General features: G+C 45.7%; 1 protein-coding gene across 1 annotated transcript in view; it reads left to right on the top strand.

Annotated features, from left to right (window-relative positions):
* Nucleotides 1-23,114, top strand: part of LOC121278253 (protein FAM162B-like) — a 76,134-nt gene that overhangs the window by 590 nt on the left and 52,430 nt on the right. Inside the window, exon 2 of the mRNA XM_041188479.1 lies at nucleotides 18,756-18,864. Within this exon, the coding sequence (XP_041044413.1) occupies nucleotides 18,756-18,864 (109 nt within the window). The remainder of the gene's footprint in view (nucleotides 1-18,755; nucleotides 18,865-23,114) is intronic.

Genomic DNA, 23,114 nt, shown 5'->3' with positions numbered 1-23,114 from the left:
TTTGTTTTAGTGTTTTAATGAATTCCATCCCCCAGGCGAGGGGTACAGTTTCGCCCGCAGGAAGCGTGCATCAGAAATCCAATGCCATGGCAAATGGAATTATTCAACTTTCTCATCCATCAGAATGAATGGATAGAATATTGTGTGAGGGTCCCTGACTGACTGGTAAGTCCTGTCACATGGAGCAGTTTGTTGGCAGCACCAACTTGTAAAGTTAGTGAAAGTTAGAGAAATCCTTTATGTGCTACAAATTGGCTTCTACCTGGTGGTCAGGCTCGGATTGCAGTATAAGTCTGAGCTCTCCCTCATTACCACTTCTCTTGACTGAACCACTCTTACTTAATTACCAGACTGTTTATCCAACACCTAGTAATGGATGAGCAGAAATTTCCTCCAATTAAATATTGGGAAGATGAAAGTCATAGTTTTCCCATTCCAAACTCTGTTCCCCTAGCCTCCAACCCAAGACTGAAAGACTGTTTGCAACCTTTTAATATTTAACCCAAGAGGAGCTTCCAACCTTATATTCGCACCTTGACTACGACCACCTATTTCCACCTATGAACACACAAACATACGAATTAGGAGCAGGAGTAGGCCACTTGGCCCCTCGAGCCTGCTCCACCATTCAACAAGATCATGGCTGATCTGCATGTAACCTCAGCCCCACATTCCTGGCTACCCCCAATAACCTTTTGCCCACTTGTTAATCAAGAATCTATCTAGATCTGCCTTAAAAATATTCAAAGAATCTGCTCCCACCATCCTTTTGAGGAACAGAGTTCCAAAGACTCATAACCTTCTGCGAGAAAAAAAATCTCCTCATCTCTGTTTTAAATGAGCGGGTTAATAACAGAATATTTTCATATTTTCTTATTTTTAAACAGTGACCTAGATTTTCCCACAAGAGAAAACATCCTCTCCACATCCTCCCTATCAAGACCCCTCAGGATCTTAAATGTTTCAATCAAGTCACCTCTTACTTTTCTCAATTCCAGTGGATACAAGCCTAACCTGTCCAGCCTTTCCTCATAAGACTATCCTCCTATTCCTGGTATTAGTCTACAAAATCTTCTCTGAACTGCTTCTAACACATTTACATTTTTCTTTAAATAAGACCAGTCCTGTACACAGTACTCCAGATGCCGTCTCACCAGTGCCCTGTACAACTGAAGCATAACCTCCCTACTTTTGTACTCAATTCCCCTCACAATAAATAATAACATTCTATTAACTTCCCTAATTACCTGCTGTACCTGCATACTAAACTTTGTGCTTCACCTCCATAACATTGCCCTACTTTTTCCCTGCCTCAGCTCATCTGCTGCTGAAACCCTTATTCGTGCCTATTTTCACTTTAGACTTGCCTGTTCTAATGTACCCATGGCTGATCTCCCACATTCCACCCTCTGTAAACTTGAAGTCATCCAAAATTCTGCTGCTTTAGTCCCAGCACCCATCAAGTCCCGTTCTCCTATCACCCCTGTGGCTCCTATTCAAGCAATGCCATGATTTTAAAATTCTCATCCTTGTTTTTAAATCCCTCCAAGGCCTCACCCCTCCCTCTCTATGTAATCTCCCCGAGCGCCACGGTCCTTCGAGATATGGGCCTTCATCTCATTTTGGCCCCTTGACCATATCCGCTCCACCTTTGCTGCTTGTGCCTTCAGCTGTCCAGGCTCTAAGCTCTGTAGTTCCATTCCTATCTTTCCCTGTCTTTCTACCTCAGTTTCCTCCTTTAAGACACTCCTTAAAACCCACCTCTTTGACCAAGCCTTTGGTCATCTGACCTAATATCCTCTTATGTGACTCAGTGTCAAATTTTGTTTTATATTGCTTCTGTTAAGCACCTTGGGACATTTTATTAAGCCTAAAGGCACTATATAAATGTAAAACAAAAACAGAATTATCTGGAAAAAGTCAGCAGGTCTGGCAGCATCGGTGGAGAAGAAAAGAGTTGACGTTTCGAGTCCTCATGACCCTTCAAAAGAACTGAGTGAATATTAGGAGAGGGTGGGAAATATAAGCTGGTTTAAGGTGGGGGGGGGGGTGGGCTGGGGGGAGAGAAGTGGGAGCAGTGGTGTGGCTGTAGGGACAAGCATACATTGATAGGAGCAGATAATCAAAACATGTCACAGACAAAAGAACAAAGAGGTGTTGAAGGTGGTGATATTATCTAAATGAATGTGCTAATTAAGAATGGATGGCAGGGCACTCAAAATACAGCTCTAGTGGGGCTGGGGTGGAAAGACTAGCAGGGCATAAAATATTTAAAAATAGTGGAAATAGGTGGGAAAAGAAAAATCTATATAAATTATTGGAAAAAACAAAAGGAAGGGGGAAGAAACAGAAAGGGGGTGGGGATGGAGGAGAGAGTTGAAGATGTAAAGTTGTTGAATTCAATATTCAGTCCGGAAGGCTGTAAGGTGCCTAGTCGGAAGATGAGGTGCTGCTCCTCCAGTTTGTGTTGGGTTTCACTGGAACAATGCAGCAAGCCAAGGATAGACATGTGGGCAAGAGAGCAGGGTGGAGTGTTAAAATGGCAAGCGACAGGGAGGTTTGGGTCTTTCTTGCGAACAGACCGAAGGTGTTCTGCAAAGCGGTCGCCCAGTTTACGTTTGGTCTCTCCAATGTAGAGGAGACCACATTGGGAGCAACGAATGCAGTAGACTAAGTTGGGGGAAATGCAAGTGAAATGCTGCTTCACTTGAAAGGTGTGTTTGGGCCCTTGGATGGTGAGGAAAGAGGAAGTGAAGGGGCAGGTGTTGCATCTTTTGCGTGGGCATGGGGACGTGCCATAGTTGGGGGTTGAGGAGTAGGGGGTGATGGAGGAGTGGATCAGGGTGTCCCGGAGGGAACGATCCCTACGGAATGCCGCCAGGTAGGGTGAAGGGAAGATGTGTTTGGTGGTGGCATCATGCTGGAGTTGGCGGAAATGGCGGAGGATGATCCTTTGAATGCGGAGGCTGGTGGGGTGATAAGTGAGGACAAGGGGGACCCTATCATGTTTCTGGGAGGGAGGAGAAGGCGTGAGGGCGGATGCATGGGAGATGGGCCGGACACGGTTGAGGGCCCTGTCAACGACCGTGGGTGGAAAACCTCGGTTAAGGAAGAAGGAGGACATGTCAGAGGAACAGTTTTTGAAGGTAGCATCATCAGAACAGATGCGACGGAGGCGAAGGAACTGAGAGAATGGGATGGAGTCCTTACAGGAAGCGGGATGTGAGGAGCTGTAACTGAGGTAGCTGTGGGAGTTGGTAGGTTTGCAATGGATATTGGTGGACAGTCTATCACCAGAAATTGAGACAGAGAGGTCAAGGAAGGGAAGGGAAGTGTCAGAGATGGACCATGTGAAAATGATGGAGGGGTGGAGATTGGAAGCAAGATTAATAAATTTTTCCAAGTCCCGACGAAAGCATGAAGCAGCACCGAAGTAATCATTGATGTACTGGAGAAAAAGTTGTGGGAGGGGGGACGGAGTAGGACTGGAACAAGGAATGTTCCACATACCCCATAAAGAGACACCCTGGTCCACTCCTCCATCACCCCCTACTCCTCAACCCCCACCTATGGCACCTCCCCACGCCCACGCAAAAGATGCAACACCTGCCCCTTCACTTCCTCTCTCCTCACCGTCCAAGGGCCCAAATACTCCTTTCAAGTGAAGCAGCATTTCACTTGCATTTCCCCCAACTTAGTCTACTGCATTCGTTGCTCCCAGTGTGGTCTCCTCTACATTGGAGAGACCAAACGTAAACTGGGCGACCGCTTTGCAGAACACCTGCGGTCTGTCCGCTAGAAAGATCCAAACCTCCCTGTCGCTTGCCATTTTAACACTCCACCCTGCTCTCTTGCCCACATGTCTATCCTTGGCTTGCTGCATTGTTCCAGTGAAGCCGAACACAAACTGGAGGAACACACCTCATCTTCCGACTAGACACTTTACAGCCTTCCGGACTGAATATTGAATTCAACAACTTTAGATCTTGAACTCCCTCCTCCATCCCCATCCCCTTTCCGTTTCTTCCTTCCTTTTGTATTTTCCCATAATTTATATAGATTTTTCTTTTCCTACCTATTTCCATTATTTTTAAATCTTTTATGCCCTGCTTGTCTTTCCACCCCAGCCCCACTAGAGCTGTACATTGAGTGCCCTACCATCCATTCTTAATTAGCACATTCGTTTAGATAATATCACCACCTTCAACACCTCTTTGTTCTTTTGTCTGTGACATGTTTTGATTATCTGCTCCTATCACTGCTTGCTTGTCCCTACAACCGCACCACCGCCCCCCCAACTTCTCTCCCCCCACCCCCCCACCACCACTTTAAACCAGCTTATATTTCACCTCTCTCCTAATATTCACTCAGTTCTTTTGAAGGGTTATGAGGACTCGAAACGTCAACTCTTCTCCACCGATGCTGCCAGACCTGCTGAGTTTTTCCAGGTAATTCTGTTTTTATTTTGGATTTCCAGCATCCGCAGTTTTTTGTTTTTATCTCTATATAAATGTAAGCTGTTGTCGTTATTGTATTAAATAACATTACAACTGCAGCTTATATTTAGTGCATTTATCATAGTGAAATGTCTCATAGTGCTTCACAGAAAATAATGGGACAAGAGCTGACTCTGGCCCAAACAAGGGGACATTAGCACAAGTGGCCAAGTGCTTAGTAAAGGGATAAGTTTTAAGGAATGTCATTAAGGAGGAAAGATGCGGCAAGGAAAAAGTTTTTGGAAAGGGATTCCAGCCAATTACTCTTGGAGGCGAAAGTAGTTATTAAGCAAAGTTCCTGATTTAAATTTGGATGCCTCCACCAATCATGATCAATTAACCCAATATTACTGGGGAAGTTAATTAAAATGGGAGGTTCGAAAGCACTAATTGTTATGAGTATGGTTTATTAAGCTAATATATAACCAGCTGTACATTGGCACCAGCTCCCGCAAACCCTCCACTGCTGTTATAGGGCTGGATTTTCCCCTCATTGCACTAAGTACAGCAGCGGACGTGAAAAATGGTGTTCTACCTGCCGGCCACAATGGTGGATTTTTGAACCGTTTCATCTGCTTGCCGCTGTGTTAATTTTGCATGCACAGGAAGCAGGCTGGATCGCTGCCCGGTGATCTCTGATTCGCCTGCCACGCCGTGAACTCACCACTTCCTCACTCCAGGAGCCATATTTAAATGCACCTGTCTACAACATTTTAAAATCTGCAGCCCAAGACATGGCTCCCATAGGAAAGAAGCATGATGCTCCAAAATTCAGTGATGCCTCACTGGATTGCCTGCTAGACACAGTTGAGGCCAGCCGTGATGTCCTCTACCCCCATGACGGCCGTAGGAGGTCCACCAACCTCACCAGCTTGGCAGGGGGTGGCAATGGTGGTCAGTATCAACGCAGCACAGTAGAGGTTAGCCACCCAGTACAGAAGGAAGACGAACAACCTCATCCGTGCCTTGAGGGTTAGTCAGCCATCTCATCAGTCTCAGCTCACCCACCCACCAGCCCATCACACATTCACTGGCATCTCCCACACTGCCAGCTCAAGGGGCATCACCACTCTCTCTCACACACACACCTTCACATCTCCATCTGGCCTCATATCCTCTGCAGTTTGCGTCCTTATCTCATCCATGGCCACACTTACCACCCACACATTGCAAGCATCCTTATCATCTTCCCTGGCACGTGCCCTGCTCACACTCTCCACCTGTCTTTGTGCAGGACAAGCTTGCACACACTCAAAGGGAGAGGTCTCAGACGGGGGGTAGAGTGGCCTAAATCAAGTTCTTCACTCCTTTCTAGAACAGAGCCATTGAGCTGGCCAGAGAGGACGTGGACCATGCCTGTGCCAACCTTGAGGTGGGTGGCTCACACTCAAGGGAGGATCCTGCACCAGCTCATCATTCAGGCAACTATACTGTGAGTGCTTTGTCCTGTTTTAAGAGTTGCCTGACATGCACTAATTACCCCTCCTTTCTTTCACTGGCACCTCTGGACAGTGCTCAAGGACAAACACAAGCCAGGCCCTCAGCTCCAGCCCCATGACACCTCAGATGAGGAGAGCACCATAGAAGATCTGTCACAGCTCTCAACCACACCCTCCAACATTGCACACACCTCTGTGGGACCTAGTTCTAGAGCAGCTTCAATGTCACAATCTGGTGAGCACAGCACACAATCTGGTCCACAGGAGGCAGAGGCAGGGACAGCCGAGGTTGCCGGCACCTGGAGGACTGCTGGAGGCCATGATTCTGTTGAGTCTGAGTCAGATGACAAGCCTCTGGACTGCAACAACAGTCAAGGGATTTTCAGGAAGGAATGTCAGCTGCACTCCTCAGATTGCAACGGATGATGGAGGAGTCTGTCCACCTTCAGTCTGAGGTGATAGCACCAGTACGCCAATGCACCAAGGTCAACACTGGCAGGATGGCAGTCGTCATTGAGATCCCAGTCCAGGACATCGGTCCTGCCCTGCTGCAGGAGCAGCTCTCCATTGCTGTAGCTATTGGTGGCATCCATCAGTAGCTACATGAGAGAGGGCAGAACACCTAGATCACACTCAAGCTGCCCCTTCTCCTCAAGGAGTCAGCCAGGGGCTAGGCAGGAGCACCAGCAGCTGGACACCCTGAGGCCATCCACCAAGGTGACTCTGGGGCTGTCCTGCTGATCCTGATGCCCTCTTCCATTACCTCGAGGTCCACAGGCCGAGGAGGTTGTACTTGCCCCACAGCTGGACACTCAAAGCAGGGCAGGCCCCTCCATGTTTCGGCCTTCCAGAGGGCATCCACCAAGGTCATCACAGACAACAGGCGTAGCAGTCAGCAGACTGCCTCCTCCTCTGCTGTGGATGCCGGGGAAACACCAAGATGTAGTGCTTGGGTTAGGAAAGTTAAAAAGATTTAAGAGTACAGCAGTAGCACGGGTGTTTACAGCATATATGTGGTGTACACAAATGTAAATAGAATCGCACCCATTTCACATCTCCTGTTGTGTATGCCTCCGTTCTGTGATGAGCTGTGTTGTCAATCAGGTGTGATACCATGGTCCCTCACCTCACTTATCACACATGTCGCTATCATGGGTCTCTCGTCTATGTAGTATGCTTCCATATCACCACAGTGCGTGCCCCTTTTTCAGATCATTCTCAACATCAGTGATGCCTCGACCTTAATGTTAAACGTGTTCATGGAACAAACCTCGTTCACAAGCTTTGCAGGGTCATGTCATTTTATTCTTGGCTGTGTATGATTGAGGCAGAGGTGTTCTAATATATTGTCTGCATTCTTGAAAGGTGAAGGTGCAGTGTACAAGGAGAGATGTGTTCATGCATGGAGAAGGGTCATATATCGTGCAGCTCCATGTGCTCTCTGTCATCTGGCAGGGTTTTCTTGCTATGAGCCCATGCTCAGAGCTCATGTGTGCTCCTGTCAGCCAACCGCGTTTCCGACTTTCCAAGTGTATACCTGACAAGCTCACCAATAAGTGGGAGCACCTTGCTACCTCAAGGTGCTGAATCTCTGCCCCTCTCAGCCACATTATTGCCCTGGCACTCAAGCCTACAGCCTGGAGCATTTCTCAACCTGTAATTGTCTGGATTGTGGCCAAAAGGCTCTCATCACAATGTTCAGATGCAGCGCTGTGCGTCCCATCACCTAAACACTCGCCAAGGTGAGTGCTGCTTATTGCAAATGGTGAAATTTGGTGGTCAATAGAGCCTTTGAGCATGCTCTGGAAGTGCACATCATAGCTTTAGACAATGTTGAGGGGAGCAATGGGATAGAAACAAGGATATACTGAAGCTGAAGTCTGCTCTTTATTAACAATGACCCGTCACCTTGAGGGCTTCACGGTGTCTGAACTTAATGGAGTTCGCAAGGGCCAAGTTTGACCATGAGGCACAAAGTGTGTCTTAAAGAGGAGGCACTTTAATGTCTGTCACGCAAGTGGCTGAACGCCATCATCCTCAGGTGGTCCATCTGTATAGCAAAGTGAGGATAAAAGCAGACCAGCATCCCTAACTGAGAGTGCCAGATGTTAATGTGATAGAGGAGAAGGTGACACAGAGGATTGAATCATATGCGAATAGATACACATTTGCAGAACGTCTTCAACTGCCTTGGCCCAAGTGTCACCGATCAGTTTCACCATCGAGGTTACTCAGAATGTGTTGTCCCATTGCTGGAGATGGATCACCTTGAGGAGGTTTAACAGATTGAAAGCATTCAGCTACAAGCCCAATGAGGATAGTGGAACAGCTTCTGGCTCTTGTAGGCTGCCATTGTGACTGGTATACAAGATAGACACTTAAAGAGGCAGCACCATCTGATGTCTGATGCCAGAACTCCCTCCTTCAGTTAGCACCTCATCTCAGCAAGGACACATGCTCCTGAGGCTTCATCATCCTTCAAATGATCAGGACAATGTAAGCCTGATGAGTAACTATTCACTCTCAAATTGAAGTTCATGGTTGAAATGAGAGGAATAGCAATGCTGGTGTTCATGTTGGCCCATGATGGTGGACACCTGGGCAAGAGGTTACTCACTTCAACTTGTCATCTTCCTCATGGAATCTGGTGTCTGTGAGGGCCTCAGGCACATGCCTGCCTTTTCTGGCCCATGGTATAGCCTGTTCCCCTGCAGCCTCGGCTTCCTCAAACTCAATGCCCTCATCGCCTTCAATGCCCTCCTCATCGGAGGAGACGTGCAGCTCCTTCATGTCAGCAAGTCCTTCCCCATTTGCAGCATCAGGTTGTGCAGCACACAGCAAGACACAGTGATCCATGAGACCCTCTGGGGCCTGTGCTGGAACACTCCACCAGATCTGTCCAGGCATCGGAATCACATCTTTAGGATCCCTATGGTGTGCTCGATCAATGTTTGGGTAGTGGTATAAGCTTAGTTGTATCTTCTCTCTGCAGGAATCTGAGTCCACTGCATGGGCATCACCAGCCACATCCTTAGCAGCTGCCCCTTGTCACCCAGGTGCCAGCCCTGGATCCTATGTGATCCCGTGACGATGTCCAGGGTCTGCGATCTACTCAAGATGTATGAGTCGTGGACACTTCCTGGGTATCTGGTGCAAATCCGCATGATGAGTTTCATATGGTAGGAGGCCAGCTGTACACTGAGTGAGTGGTAGCCTTTCCTGTTTATGTATTGGGGTGCCTGTAACCAGAGAGCTTTTATAGCCACATGAGTGCAGTCGATGGAATCTGTGATTTTGGCAAACTCCAGTGTTGTGGAATCCTGGCTTCATCTCTGTCAAAGCTGACATGATTGTGGTAAAAACAACACCTGTCACCTCATGGATGCACTTGTGTGTGGATGCCTGAGAGATCCCACAGAGGTTCCCCGTGGAGCCCTGGAAGGAGCCACTGGTGTAGGAGTTCAGAGCGGTCATTACTTTCACAGCTATCGGCAATGGATTCCCTCCCCCTCCCTGTGGTGCCAATTCCTGAGTATGTGGCAAAGGTGAGTCATCGGGTCCCTAGACACACAGAGCCGACAGTGACACTGGTTCTTGCACATCTACAGGTAAGCTGTGTGTTCTGTACACCTTGGGTCTTGGGAGCTGCCTACGCAAGACGTGCCTGTGAACCTCATCCCCTGGGTCCGAAGAGGGCCCTGCTGGTCCTTGGTCTTGAGAGTTTTGCTCCTTCCTTTGGCAAGCCACATCCCTCCATTGCAATCTTCTCCTTCTCTCCTGCCTGTATGTGATTATATAGGCAGCAATTAATCCAGTCTTCATCTTCCTAATGGTCTCCTCTCTGCAGTATTAATGAGAAAGAGACAGGTGTTAGCATTAGTCTCCAAGGGTACTCTTTCTGTCGGTGACTCATAAGTGAATGTGGGTTCAAGGGCTTTGTTCTCATGTTGGAGAGTCCTCGCACCTGAAATGATGGTCAGTGTTGGGTGTGTATCAAATTGCTCCCCGCCACCACCCCTGCCCTTCACATGACCCACTGCTATGACGTTGTTTTGGCCAGGCGCTTGGATATGCTACTTTCAGCCCAGGTGCTGGGATCCTTATTCACTGCACTCTAATACTGCACTCTTGGGAATAAACATGAGGGTAAATGATTAGTCAGGAAATGAGATTATTTGAGGGGAGCCTGAGGCTTCTCTTATTTGATCCATCCAGCGCCATGATGCTCACAGCTTCTGAAGCTTGTCCAGTTGTCAAATTGCCCTGGTGTTTGTTATTGCAGTGGGGAATTTCCAAGCTCTGAACAAAAGGGTAAGACAAGAAAATCGATTAGAGCCTCTTTCCTGGAATATTCTCACATGAATGCACATCATTACCTCACTTTCCTGATTCCTGCATTGTTGTTGAAAAGCTCCTACCATGTCTCAGCTGTGCATCTCTCCTCATTTGGGAATGCACAGTTCAGTTGGGTGCCCCTTTAATTAGCACCACACCCACCCCCACCTCCAATGCATGCACCCGCCCTCTAAACTGCCCTCAGAGCCCTCACCAACAGAGTTTCTCCTCAATTTTGTAGTGTGCCATCGCTGCAAGTTGGAAGATGGCAATGCTGAGCTCTCACTGCCAGACCAGCTTGGACCCTCCCTGTGTGAGTATGGAAACCCTTCCCATTATCCCAGATAAGCTTAATGTTCAGGCTTCCCTCCGTCACAGACCACTCAATCCTCCCCCTGTATTGCTTGATCCCATTGTGATAGTGGTGGATATCCATTTCACAGAATCACGCAGTGCAGAAGAGGCCCTTTGGCCCACCGAGTCTATACCAACAGGTGAGAAACACTTGACCTACCTACCTAATCCCATTTACCAGCACTTGGCCCATAGCCTTGAATGTTATGACATGCCAAGTGCTCATCCAGGCACTTTTTAAAGGATGTGAGGCAACCCACCTCCACCACCCTCTCAGGTAGCGCATTCCAGTCCTTCACCACCCTCTGGGTAAAAAGGTTTTTCTTCACATCCCCCCTAAACCTCCTGCCCCTACCTTGAACCTGTGTCCCCTGGCGACTGACCCTTAAACTAAGGGGAACAGCTGCTCTGTATCCACCCTGTCCATGCCCCTCATAATCTTGTACACCTCAATCAGGTCACCCATCAGTCTTCTCTGCTCCGATGAAAACAACCCAAGTCTATCCACATCTCTTCATGACTTAAATGTTTCATCCCAGACAACATCCTGGTGAATCTCCCCTGCACCCCCTCCAGTGCAATCACATCCTTTCTATAATGTGGTGACCAGAACTGCACATAACATTCCAGCTGTGGCCTCACCAAGGTTCTATACAACTCCAACATGACCTCCCTACTTCTGTAATCTATGCCTCGATTGATAAAGGCAAGTGTCCCATATGCTTTTTTCACCACCCCACTAACATGTCCCTCCATCTTCAGAGATCTATGGACACACACTCCAAGGCCGCTTTGTTCCTCAGAACCCCCTAGTGTCAAATCATTCATTGAATACTTCCTTGTCAAATTACTCCTTCCAAAGTATAGCACCTCACACTTTTATCATGGTTAAATTTCATCTGCCCATTTGACCATCCCACCTATATCCTCCTATAGCCCAAGACACTCAACTTCACTGTTAACCACACAGCCAATCTTTGTGTCATCTGCAAACTTACTAATCCTACCCCACCCCCCGCCACATATTCATCTGTCATTTATATAAGTGACAAATAATAGGGGACCCAGCACAGATCCCTGTGGTATGCCACTGGACACAGGCTTCCAGTTGCTAAAGCAGCCTTCTGTCATCACCTTCTGTCTCCTACAACTAAGCTAATTTTGAATCCACCTTATCAAATTACCCTGTATCCCATGTACATTTGCCTTCTTTATAAGTCTCCCATGTGGGACCTTATCAAAGGCTTTGCTGAAATCCATATAAACTACATCAACTGCACTACCTTCATCTACACTCCTGGTCACCTCCTCAAAAAATTCAATCAAATTTGTTAGACATGACCTCCCTTTGACAAAGCCATGCTTTGATCAAACCTTGCCTCTCCAAGTGGAGATAGATTCTCTCCTTCAGAATTTTCTCCAATAGTTTCCCTACCACTGACGTGATACTCACTGGTCTGTAGTTCCCTGGCTTATCTCTACAACCCTTCTTAAATAGCAGAACCAAATTAGCTGTTCTCCAGTCCTCTGGCAGCTCCTCATGTCCAGAGAAGAATTAAAAATTTGGGTCAGAGCCCCTGCGATCTCCTTCCTTGCCTCCGTCAGCAGCCTGGGATACAAATCATCCGGACCTGGAGATTTGTCCACTTTTAAGCCTGCCAACACCTCCAACACCTTGTCACTCCCTATATCAATTTGCTCAAGAATCTCGCAGTCTCTCTCCCTGAGTTCGATATCTTCGTCTTCATTCTCTTGAGTGAAGACGGATGTGAAGTACTCATTCAACACTCTACCGATGTCTTCTGGCTCCACCCATAGATTGTCCCCTTGGTCCCTAATGGGCCCTACTCTTTCCCTGGTTATCCTCTTCCCATTGATATACTTATAGAATATCTTGGGATTTTCCCTACTTTTACCAGCCAGAGTTTTCTCATATATCCTGTTTGCTCTCCTAATTGCATTTTCTGTACTCCACTAATGCCTCCATTGATTTGTTCCCCTTGTACCTGCTAAAAGCCTCTCTTTTCCTTCTCATCGTATCCTGAATATCTCTGGTCATCCATGATTCTCTGGGCTTGTTCCTCCTTCCTATCACTCTAGAGGGAACATGTTGAGCCTGTACCCTCCCCATTTCCTTTTTGAACGCCCCCCACTACTCCTCTGTAGATTTCCCCACAAGTAGCTGTTCCCAGTCTACCTTGGCCAGACCCTGCCTTATTTTACAAAAATCCACTCTCCCCCAATCCAAAATATTTTTTTGCAACTTGTCTATTTTTTTGTCCATAACAAGCTTAAATTGTACCATGCTGTGGTCGCTATCACTAAAACACTCCCCTACCACACCTCAGCCACCTGTCCGGTTTCACTCCCCAGAATTAGGTCCAGCACTGTGCCGTCCCTTGTTGGACCCTCTACATATTGACCTAAAATTTTCTCCCGTACACATTTCAAGAAATCCACTCCCCAAGCCCATAACATTATGTATATCCCAATTAATCTTGGGAAAGTTGAAATCACCTAATATAATTACCCTATTGTTATTGTTTTTACACACCTCAGCAAATTGTGCACATATTTGCTTTTCAATTTCCCACTGACTATCTGGGGGTCTGTAATAAACACTTACCAATGTGGCTGCCCCTTTTTTTATTCCTAAGCTCTACCCGCAAAGCTTCATTCGATGCCCCCTCCAAGATATCATCTCTCCTTACTGCAGTAACTGACTCCTTAACTAATAATGCAATGCCTCCTCCTCTTTTACCCCCTCTCCTGTCTCGCCTGAAGATTCAATATCACGGAATGTTAAGCTGCCAATCCTGCCCCTCCCTCACCCATGTCTCAATGATGGCTACTATATCACAATTCCACGTGTCAATCCTCACCATTAACTCATCCTGTAATACTCCTGGTATTAAAGTAGAGGCCATTCAGCCTTGCCTTATTCCCTTGAAACTTAATGCAGCTGTACTCCCTCTGACTTGATTGTTTTACTGTATTATGATGTGTCCCTATTCTGCTAACATTCTTTATCCCCCTCCACCTGCCGAATTAGTTTAAACTCCTCCCAATAGCACTAGCAAACCTGCCCGCAAGGATGTTAGTCCCGCTCTGGTTCAGATGTAGACCGTCCCGCTTGTACAGGTCCCACCTTCCCTAGAAACGGTCCCAGTGATCCAGGGATCTAAAAACCTCCCTCCTGCACCGACTCTTAAGCCACGTATACATCTGTACTATTCTCCTATTTCTGTGCTTGCTAGCACGTGGCACTGGGAGTAATCCAAAGATTACAACCCGAGAGGTTCTGCTTTTCAGTCTACTGCCTAACTCCCTGAATTCTTGATGCAAGACCTCATCCATCTTTCTACCTATGTCATTGGTACCACCATGTACCATAACCAATGCCTTATCACCCTCCCCCTTCAGGATGCTCTGCAGCCATTCATTGATATACCGGACCCTGGCACCAGGGAGGCAACACACCATCCTGGAGTCATGTTGACGGCCACATTAGCACCTATCTGTTCCCCTCACTATAGAATCCCCTATTAGTATTGCTCATCCTCTCATCTTCCCCTCCTGTACAGACAGGCTGCTTGTGGTGCCAGAAGCTTGGCTCTGTCTGTACTCCCTGGAGGAGCCAGTGCTCTCATCAGCCTCCAAAATGGAATACTGATTTGTGAGCAGGACCCCAGGGGACTCCTGAACTACCTGCCTCTTTCTCTTGGACTGCCTGGTGGTCACCCATTCCCTTTCTTCCTCAAGTCCCTTCAGCTGCGGTGTGACCACCTCTCTAAATATGTTATCCAGGATGTTCTCAGATGCGCAGATGCTCCACAGTGTCCTCAGCTGTCATTCCAGCTCTGAAACCCAAGCTTCCAGGAGCTGCAGCTGGACACTCTTCCTGCAAACATGCTGGTCCCGGGCACTGGAAATGTTCCCAGATTCCCACGTGGAGCATGAGGAGTACACCAGGGCTTTAAGCTCTCCTGCCATGACTTATCCCTTTAAATTAAACCTTTTAAATCAATTACCCTAGGGCTGTTCTTTCCTGATCTTCATTATTACAGAATATACAAACTATAAACCAGAAAAAAAGACCTTAAACTATTAGTCCCTGAAAATTTTGAGATGAATGTGCCTATGCCCCATGTGGGAATCACCTCTCCCCATCTTGAGGCCACTTGCAGAGTTAAACGTATACACACTACACACCCCTGAATACCCCCACAATGCCTTTTCCTCATCTGCAGGCTGCAGGTGCCTCCCCTGACTGAGTATGCCAGCTGCCACCCAGTGTGATGCCAAAAGCCCCACAAACTGAGGCGCAAGATGTTACGACCATGCCCTGTGCACAAGATGCTGAACACAACTGAGACTGGACTGACATGTCCTCTCCCTCCCTGGACTGGGATGAAGACAGTCTTTGAAAACTCAGCAATGTAAACTGAATCACTTCTTCACTCAGTGCTCCTCCCACTCTGGCCCAAGGGGCTTTTGTCATTCTGTAACATACTCTTTCTGCATCCTGGCACTGAGGGACACTAAGTCCCCACACCCTCCCCCCAGCCATGTGTCTGAGAACAACCTTCCCCATTTGTACCCCACAGTGCAGCTCAAGCCCTGCAGCCACTTCCATTGCCTGAGGCCAGTTCCCCCACTTCCCCAGTACAGCCCTAGCCCTGGAGCCCATTAAACGCCATCCCCTGCCTTAATGCTGGTCTGGTAGGTAGAGACTTACATCTGACACCCTACTGAAAGTGATGTGGTGCTGCCTGCGAAGCCTGCTGATGATTACTGTGAGTGCTGTATGATGCAAATTAGGTGAACAAACCTCAAAATCATGAACGAAGTGCAGGTTGCCAGGTACGCGTTGCTTATATGCCAACGTGAAACACGTCGTTCCAATTGCACACTGACATGACCTGATGATCCAGCGTGGGGGAATGATTCCGACAAGGAGTCCTTATGAATGCAAATACGTTTAAATGATGTCTCCGATGTGCTGTGGTGGAAAACGCAGCTCGCGATTGAAGGCTGCAGTGCACAATTGTGACCTGGTTTTATGACGGCAATAGATCAATTTTTGGCCTACTCGTGATATTTTCTGCTCCCACCCGCCATGAGCGGGAGCAGAAAATCTCAGCCTGTGTATTGTGAAGCAGCTTGCCTGACATGCAGCCTAGGCAACATAAGCTACAACTGCCAATGGTGGGGCGAAGAAAATTGTGGATGCACAAGTGGACAGAATTGGAGGAACTTCAAGGTCTTGGAGAGTAATATGACCGGAGGTTGAGAGTGTTTAATTCAAGGTGTTGGTGAACCAATACAGGTCAGCAAGTACAGAGGCTGGAAGCTCAGCTCCCTCATTTAGGCCAGGGGTGTTGGTAAAAAGTCTGACAGGAGTCAGGGAGGGTGATGGTGATGAGGGAATGGGTTTTGTGGTGTTGGCTAAAGGCAATGATGCTAGTGTTCGCAATGTTTAATTGGAGAAAATTTCTTCTCATCCAGTGCTGGATGTCAGGCAAACTGCTTCAAAATACATAGGCAGTGGGGGGCTTGAGAGAGTTGATGCAGTTGTACAACTGGGTTATATATTAGTTTAAAGAACCATGGTCATAACAAATAGTGGTCTCAAGCCTCGCATTTTAAAAAAAAAACTTCCCCAGTAATATTGGATTAATCTTTCATAATTGGCAGAGGAGTCCAAATATAAATCAATTACTTTGTTTAATAATTATTTTCATCCCCAAGAGTAATGGTATCAATCTGATTTTCTTCCATATTTGGGTAAAATGAATTCAAATTTATATCCCTTCTACAAGCATTAAAAGCCTTTGAGTCCTACTCAAAAGAGTGGACCATATTTTGTACACAGTTATTACTTTTCGTGAGCAAAACTATGCAGCTCACCTACAAGTAAGAACCATTGGCATTTTCAGGGTAATTTTCAAACTGTACCTTTGGTGGGGAGTCTCAGCCATCAGGAGCAACTGTTGTATGTTTGGCCACAGATGGCTTACTAATTAAAAAAAATGTTTGATAAATTATGATCATTGTCTCATTAAATTTGCAATAAGTGCTCCCACTGGGAGTGCTTTCATGGAAAGGACACCTTTTATGTTACATTCTGTAGAATGGATAGATATGTTAGTTCCAAGAAGCCACTTAGACCCTTCCCATTAGACTAATGAAGCATCTGCAAAACCACATGAGATTGGACATGTACTGTGGCAGGAACTGAATACTCCCTTTTAAACTGCTGTCCAAACGTTTTGTCTTTTTAGGCCACATAGGTGCATGGCATAGAATCTTAGGCATCATAAGGTCAGTTCTATGGTCTTTTGATTCCACTTGCAGGGACACATCAGAAGTGTTCCACCAATCAAACATAATGAACCGTATTAGCCTGTGACTTTCTTTAATCACCTCTCTGTGAGATCCACTCCCTGCTGAGAGAGTGGGAGTATGGAGTTAACCCAGTAAATCTACGTTCCCATTAATGTGAACATACCTCAGGGGCAGAATTTTTAGGTCAGTGTGTGGGCACATGCCTGACCTGATTGGACCTGAAATTGCACGGGATGATGTTGGGCAAGCATCCTGACATCATCCCGTGCTTGTGTGATATTTCGGTTGGCAGGTGCATGCAAAAGTCAGAAGTGCACCCACCGACAATTAAGAGGCCAATTAGTGTAATTAAAGTTGTAATTGTCTCCAATTTTTGGTGGTCCTTCCAACCTCACAGTTGGCAGACTGGCGAATCAGCCTGGCAGACTTTGCAATTTCGATGAAACCTCATCCAAGGGCGGGATAAGGTTTCCGTTATTAAATTTTTAAAAATCTATGGACAACATTTTTGTCATGTATATGTTCAGGTGACTGATTGTGATGCATGAGCATTTTTTTTCTTATTTTAAAAACTTTATTTATTGGTTTTAAAATCTTCAGCTTTCTGAGGCAGCCCTCTGCCTTCAGGGAGCTTTCATTCAGCCGTTAATTGGCCAGCCAGGGTGAAATCACAGTCGGGGGCCAATCATGCCCGCCTTAAGAATCCTACCCCAAGCTGCTGATCATAACACATATTGGTGTTGATTTATCCATCATTGAAGTAACATCTGTAAAAAGCCCTTTTCATACATCCAGTTCAACAAAATTCAAACAGGGTAAATCAGCAAATGAGAAATATAAACATAAATATGATTTATTTACCTGAGCTTTGAGGTTGGCTCAGGGGCCACATGGCCCATAAGTTGAATTCCTATCTTAGACTATCACCTGTTTAGTTGTTATGTATGTCCTTTTAACTTAAAAAAATATCTTTTATTTTTGAGTCAAACTAACAGGACATTTCCACTATTTATTAACTGCTGTTACTTCTAGTGGGATCAATTTTATAATCCGGGGATCTTAATCTAGAGAACATGAGATCAAATTCTTCCATTGCATTTTGAGAATTTGAATCCATCTTTTTAACAAATCTTGTTTTAAATGCACAGCCGACTACAAATCTGAGATTATCTAATCATGCCTAAATGTGTGTCTTCCGGATTTCTCCTTTAATTTGTACTTTACCTCAACTCATGAGTTTGCAACAACAGATTTGACTGTAGATAAGAGAGTAATTAGGATTTCTGCCTTTCTGCCCCATCCCTAAGTTAGTATGCTCTGACATAGTAAGACTTTAACTCTCTGCTCATACTGCTCATGAGACTGCTTCAGGGTCCATTTGGGCAAGGATTTTATGGTACGAAAAACTATTGGCTTAAAAATTTCAAGGGGAGCCAATTTAAGGATAGAGGATTTAAGGTGCTATTCTTATGACATGGTGATTCAACAAAGCATTACTGAGCCTCGAGACCACTTTTATACAGAGTAATAATTCATCCTTAACCTATGCTCCGCTGCAAATTTACTCATTCAGCTTTCACTTGTAACCTGCAGTTTGTATCCTGGGACAATTGCTTTTCCCTTGATTGATAGCAAATTATCTGAATACAATGAATGCATATCAGTTTGATAGTGCCACACAAATAAGGATAAATTATATATAATGTTTAAAATAACTCTAACTAAAAGAATCATTTCTATTGGCTCATTATGTCTTGAATTGTGTTCTGTAATTTTCTTGAAGCTCATGACACCCAGAAAGTTCCAGGTTATAGGCCCACAAAATTTGACAAAAAGATTCTTCTCTGGTCTGGTCGCTTCAAGAATGAGAGGGACATCCCTGCCATTGTATCGTAAGTTTTCCCTTTTTTTAGCTTATTGAATATTATGGTTGAATTATTTCAATTTTTTCATGTAACTTAGCTATGATGTACAAAGAAATAAATCATTAAAATGTTCTCTTAATGGATCGATTAGAAATAATAACAATGTCTAATTGCACACTGCATTAAAACAGATGTAGAAGAACTTCCACATATTGAAACTGAAACTTGCAATGGACCATGGTGTTTTCAACCCTTATTGCTACATGTCAGTGTTCGCAATTTCACAAGATAGTTCATCGTACATTGGTGCTCAGCACCAAAGATGACTCCTGTAAGGATATCCTTACACCCTATGAACCAAAGTAACCATTATCTGCACAATTGGGGAGAGGTTTGTCATTGCGGTATCCATTTTCCATTCCTTTTGTACAACGACTTTTACTGAATTTGCAATCAGTTAAGTAAGAAATTGTCCCAATCAGTAATCATTTTCTTACCTGAATGTTAAAGGTATTTTGGGAGTTATGGTCTAAATTGTGGCACTTCCTCTGAAACCACTGGAGAGGTTTATACTGGCAATGTGCTGCAGCAAAAATCCCTGTCAATTCCACTCAGTGGAGGTCATTACCCCATTAGCATTGAAAATGAAGGGGCTCCTACCCCCAATATGTTAATGCTGCTGACTTTATGATGTTGGAAAGGGTTGTGGTGCGTCCATGGGATGGGCAGCTCTGTCCAATTCCAATTCTATCCTTAAATTGGCTCCCTTTGAAATTTTTAAGCCAATAGTTTTTTGTACTATCAAATCCTTGCTTAAATGGACTCTAAAGCAATGTAATGTCTCATGAGCAGTATGAGCATTCAACCTCCTATTGTAATTCATTCTTATTTGTTAGTTCAATCATTTGTGTTTAAATTATTTTTATGATCTGGTTATTGTCTTAAATAAGAGATGAATATAAGAGAATGGAAAGTTTCTTCAAATTCAAACCTCAGTCATGGCAAGGATGAGGTACATTGTTTTCCTGCTGTAAAGCCCTCCAGCCCATACATACACAAACTGTCCCAAACCACGCTCCACAGAAGATCATTTCCTACTGTGTCAATCCAATTTTTTCAATCTGCCCTCAGAATAAATTTGTTAGATTACCATAGAAAGAGCTTTATTAGTTATAATGGTTTAAAAGTTTGCTCCAAGTTTTGATAGTCCATGATTTACACCCTTGGTTTGTAGGTCAAAGATGCTATTTATGCACCGGATGTTGCTGTAGTATCTTGCTGAGTTTTCTTCCCTTTGTGGATAGTTTCCAGTGGACTTGAGCTGAGACTGCCAACATTAATTTTCCCAAGAACTCTTAATTAATAAATACCTCTTTCCACGCCCTGAGCTTGATTCTGACCCAGAAATATGAAGGGAGGCAGCAGGACAGTGGGATTAACTTTGGATTGCTTTGGCAAAGAATCAATGCAGCCACAATGAACCACATGTCATTTTTCTGTGGTTTAGACCTCCATGATTCTAGGTCTCAGAGTATTGATGTTGCATCTAATTATCTCTCTCAGGAATATTCGAAATCACTGCACGTACTTTAAATTACCATTTGCATATAGCAAGATATCACAAGAGGCAATGAGATGATGTATGAACCAATCATTGACCCAAATCTTCTGGTATCTGAATCGTTGGAGATGGGATGGACATTGGGAGATGTGCAGCAGGACCGTGCGGCCTTCCTGACACACAGACATATGTGGGAACTGGCTGGGAAATTTAAACTTCCAATGGGCTAATTCCTTGCTGCTCAGGACCCCGCTTGAATGTCTCCTACCCTGAGCTCAGAGCTAAGACTTGGGCTTGATATATGGGACTTACCCAGAAAATGTCAGACAGTTTAAAACCTGGGCTGGGATTTTCCGTGCCCACTGGTGTCGGGCGTGTTTGGTGGTGTGAGCAGACAATAATATGGCGCGATCGGTTTTATGACAGCGTGAAACCAGTTTGCAATCATCCACTCAGCCCATCAATGGCATTGTAATATATCAGCATATCATTATAAGGCCTGTCTGCCAGACTCATCCCCCCACACTGGATCGTCCACCCATGTTGGTGGGAAAACAGGCCGATGTGTTTCACAACAATACATAAGCGACGTGCACCTGGCAAGTTGCACTTTGCTCGGGACTTCAAGGTTTGTTTGCCTACCTTGCTTCAGGCAGCACTCGCGTCATCAGTGCCAGGCTTTACAGACAGAACCACATCAATTTTAGGGGGGGCTCACGGCAGGTCTCTACCTACCAGATCAGCCATATGTGGGTGGCTTTTCATTGGCTGCAGGGCACGGTCTTGCTTGGGGGAGGGGGAGAAGTGCCCTCAGGCAAGGCAAGAGGTTGCAGGGTGAGAGCTGTACTGGGGAAGGAGAGTATCCCAGGATGTGTGTGTGTGGGGGCACATGTTGATCTGTGCAAGTGGCCTCAAGATGGTGAGGGCTGAGGAGGCAGTTTCCAGAGGAGATGGGGCCAGATGAACATGTGAGGGTGTGTGTGAGAATGGGTGGTTATGTCCCTTGAGCTGGCAGTGAATGAGACGCCAGTGAATGTGTGATAAGTTTGAGTGTGAGAGTTTAGAGTGATGAGATGGTTGCCGTATTCTGGCCACATGGATGAGATCATTCATCCTCCATCTGCATTGGATGGCCAACCTCTTCTGTGCAGCATTGTCACTGACCACTGTTACACTGCCTGCCATGCTCGATTGGTGATGCTGCTGCCCATCCTGCAGCCAGAGCGGGACTAGAAGTCATCACGGCGGGCCTCCACAGCATCGAAAAGGTATTCCAGTGACCCATTACTAAACCTGGGGGCTGCAGTCTTTTTGCCTTTCGTGGACATCTTCCCTGCATTAGTCATGAACTGGTAGCACAGGTGTGTGCTTTAAATATGGCGCCCAACGTGATAAAGCAGCAAGATACTGGCATGGTGGGCAATTGAGACCCGCCCTCATGGAAATGGCTTGTTTCCCAGGAATGCATAAACAATGCGGTGGTTTGGAGCGATATGGCGTGAAAACCCGCCATCGCGGACAGCGAGTAAAACCTGCCCACTACTGCATTTAGTGCAAGTCTGGGATGATTCTGCCCCTGGTCTAATAGCTGGATAATTCCACAACCAACAACTCCCAATCACACCCCGACTACCCAATTATCCCCATGACCTGACCCGATAACCTCCCCGCCACAACTCCCCGACCACCTGGCAATCCCCTGACCCGACACGACTACCCACCTGCTATTTGACTAACTCCCTGACCACCCAACTATCCCCAACCCGATTACCCACTCACCCACCTCACTAACCTCGCCTCACTCACCCACCTATCCACTCATCTGCTGACCTATTCACTCATTCATCCACTCACCCACACACATTTATTAGAAGACTTGGACCTTTACAAACTTAATACAGCAGCTATTGCTGAAAAAAAGGTGTGTGTCCTCTCATTCCCCCAACGCTACTCTACTTGCTGGACTTACGCTGAACTGCCTATTTCTGCTTCAGCTGGGGTCGGAAGATCCAGGAAGATATGAGCATTATCATCGGGTCTGAAAAACAGCTATGCGCCCAGGATTGCCATTGACCAGGAGATCTAGGCCATTATGTTTTCAGTGGTATTGTTTGAGGGAGGAATGTTGGTCAGTATCTGTGTTCCATGTTCTGTAAACGTAAAGGAATCCATCAAAATGCTTTGTCTTTTTTTCTATTTGTATTTTGTTATACCAGGCTTCATCCTTGTGAATATACTCCAGTCTCAATATCCTACCTATAATGTAGAACACAATTCTGCACAATGAACTCTAACTGACGTCTGAATAAAGTTTCACATCAGCTAAAAAATACTTATTTGCTTTTATACTCTATACCTCTCGCAATAAAACCAAGAGTCACTTAGTTTGTTCATTTGTTGCCACCTTAGAGGGGCTGTTGGCACCATCTTGTTTCTGTAGCGTTCTTCAAGTGTCTCTCAGTCCATGTCTCAACTTTATCCACCCATCTGATTTTTCTTCCTCCTCTTCTGTCGGGTCTTGTTTTCAATGTCTGTACTTGGCTATTTTGCTTTCTTGTATTGTTCTTAGCAACCCTTTTCATTCCTGAACTTTTGATTTCTGCACTATTTTTGATCTAACCCACTCATTTGTCTTACTATCCATCGAGCTGATTCTGAACATCCTCCACCATGCCCACATTTCAAAAACTGCTATCTTCCTTACATCCTCTTCAGA

This window comes from Carcharodon carcharias, chromosome 5 (assembly GCF_017639515.1).
Source record: "Carcharodon carcharias isolate sCarCar2 chromosome 5, sCarCar2.pri, whole genome shotgun sequence".
In the NCBI taxonomy this organism is placed as follows: domain Eukaryota; kingdom Metazoa; phylum Chordata; class Chondrichthyes; order Lamniformes; family Lamnidae; genus Carcharodon; species Carcharodon carcharias.
Note: the sequence above shows the minus strand (reverse complement) of the source record. Positions and strands in the feature narration are given on the sequence as shown.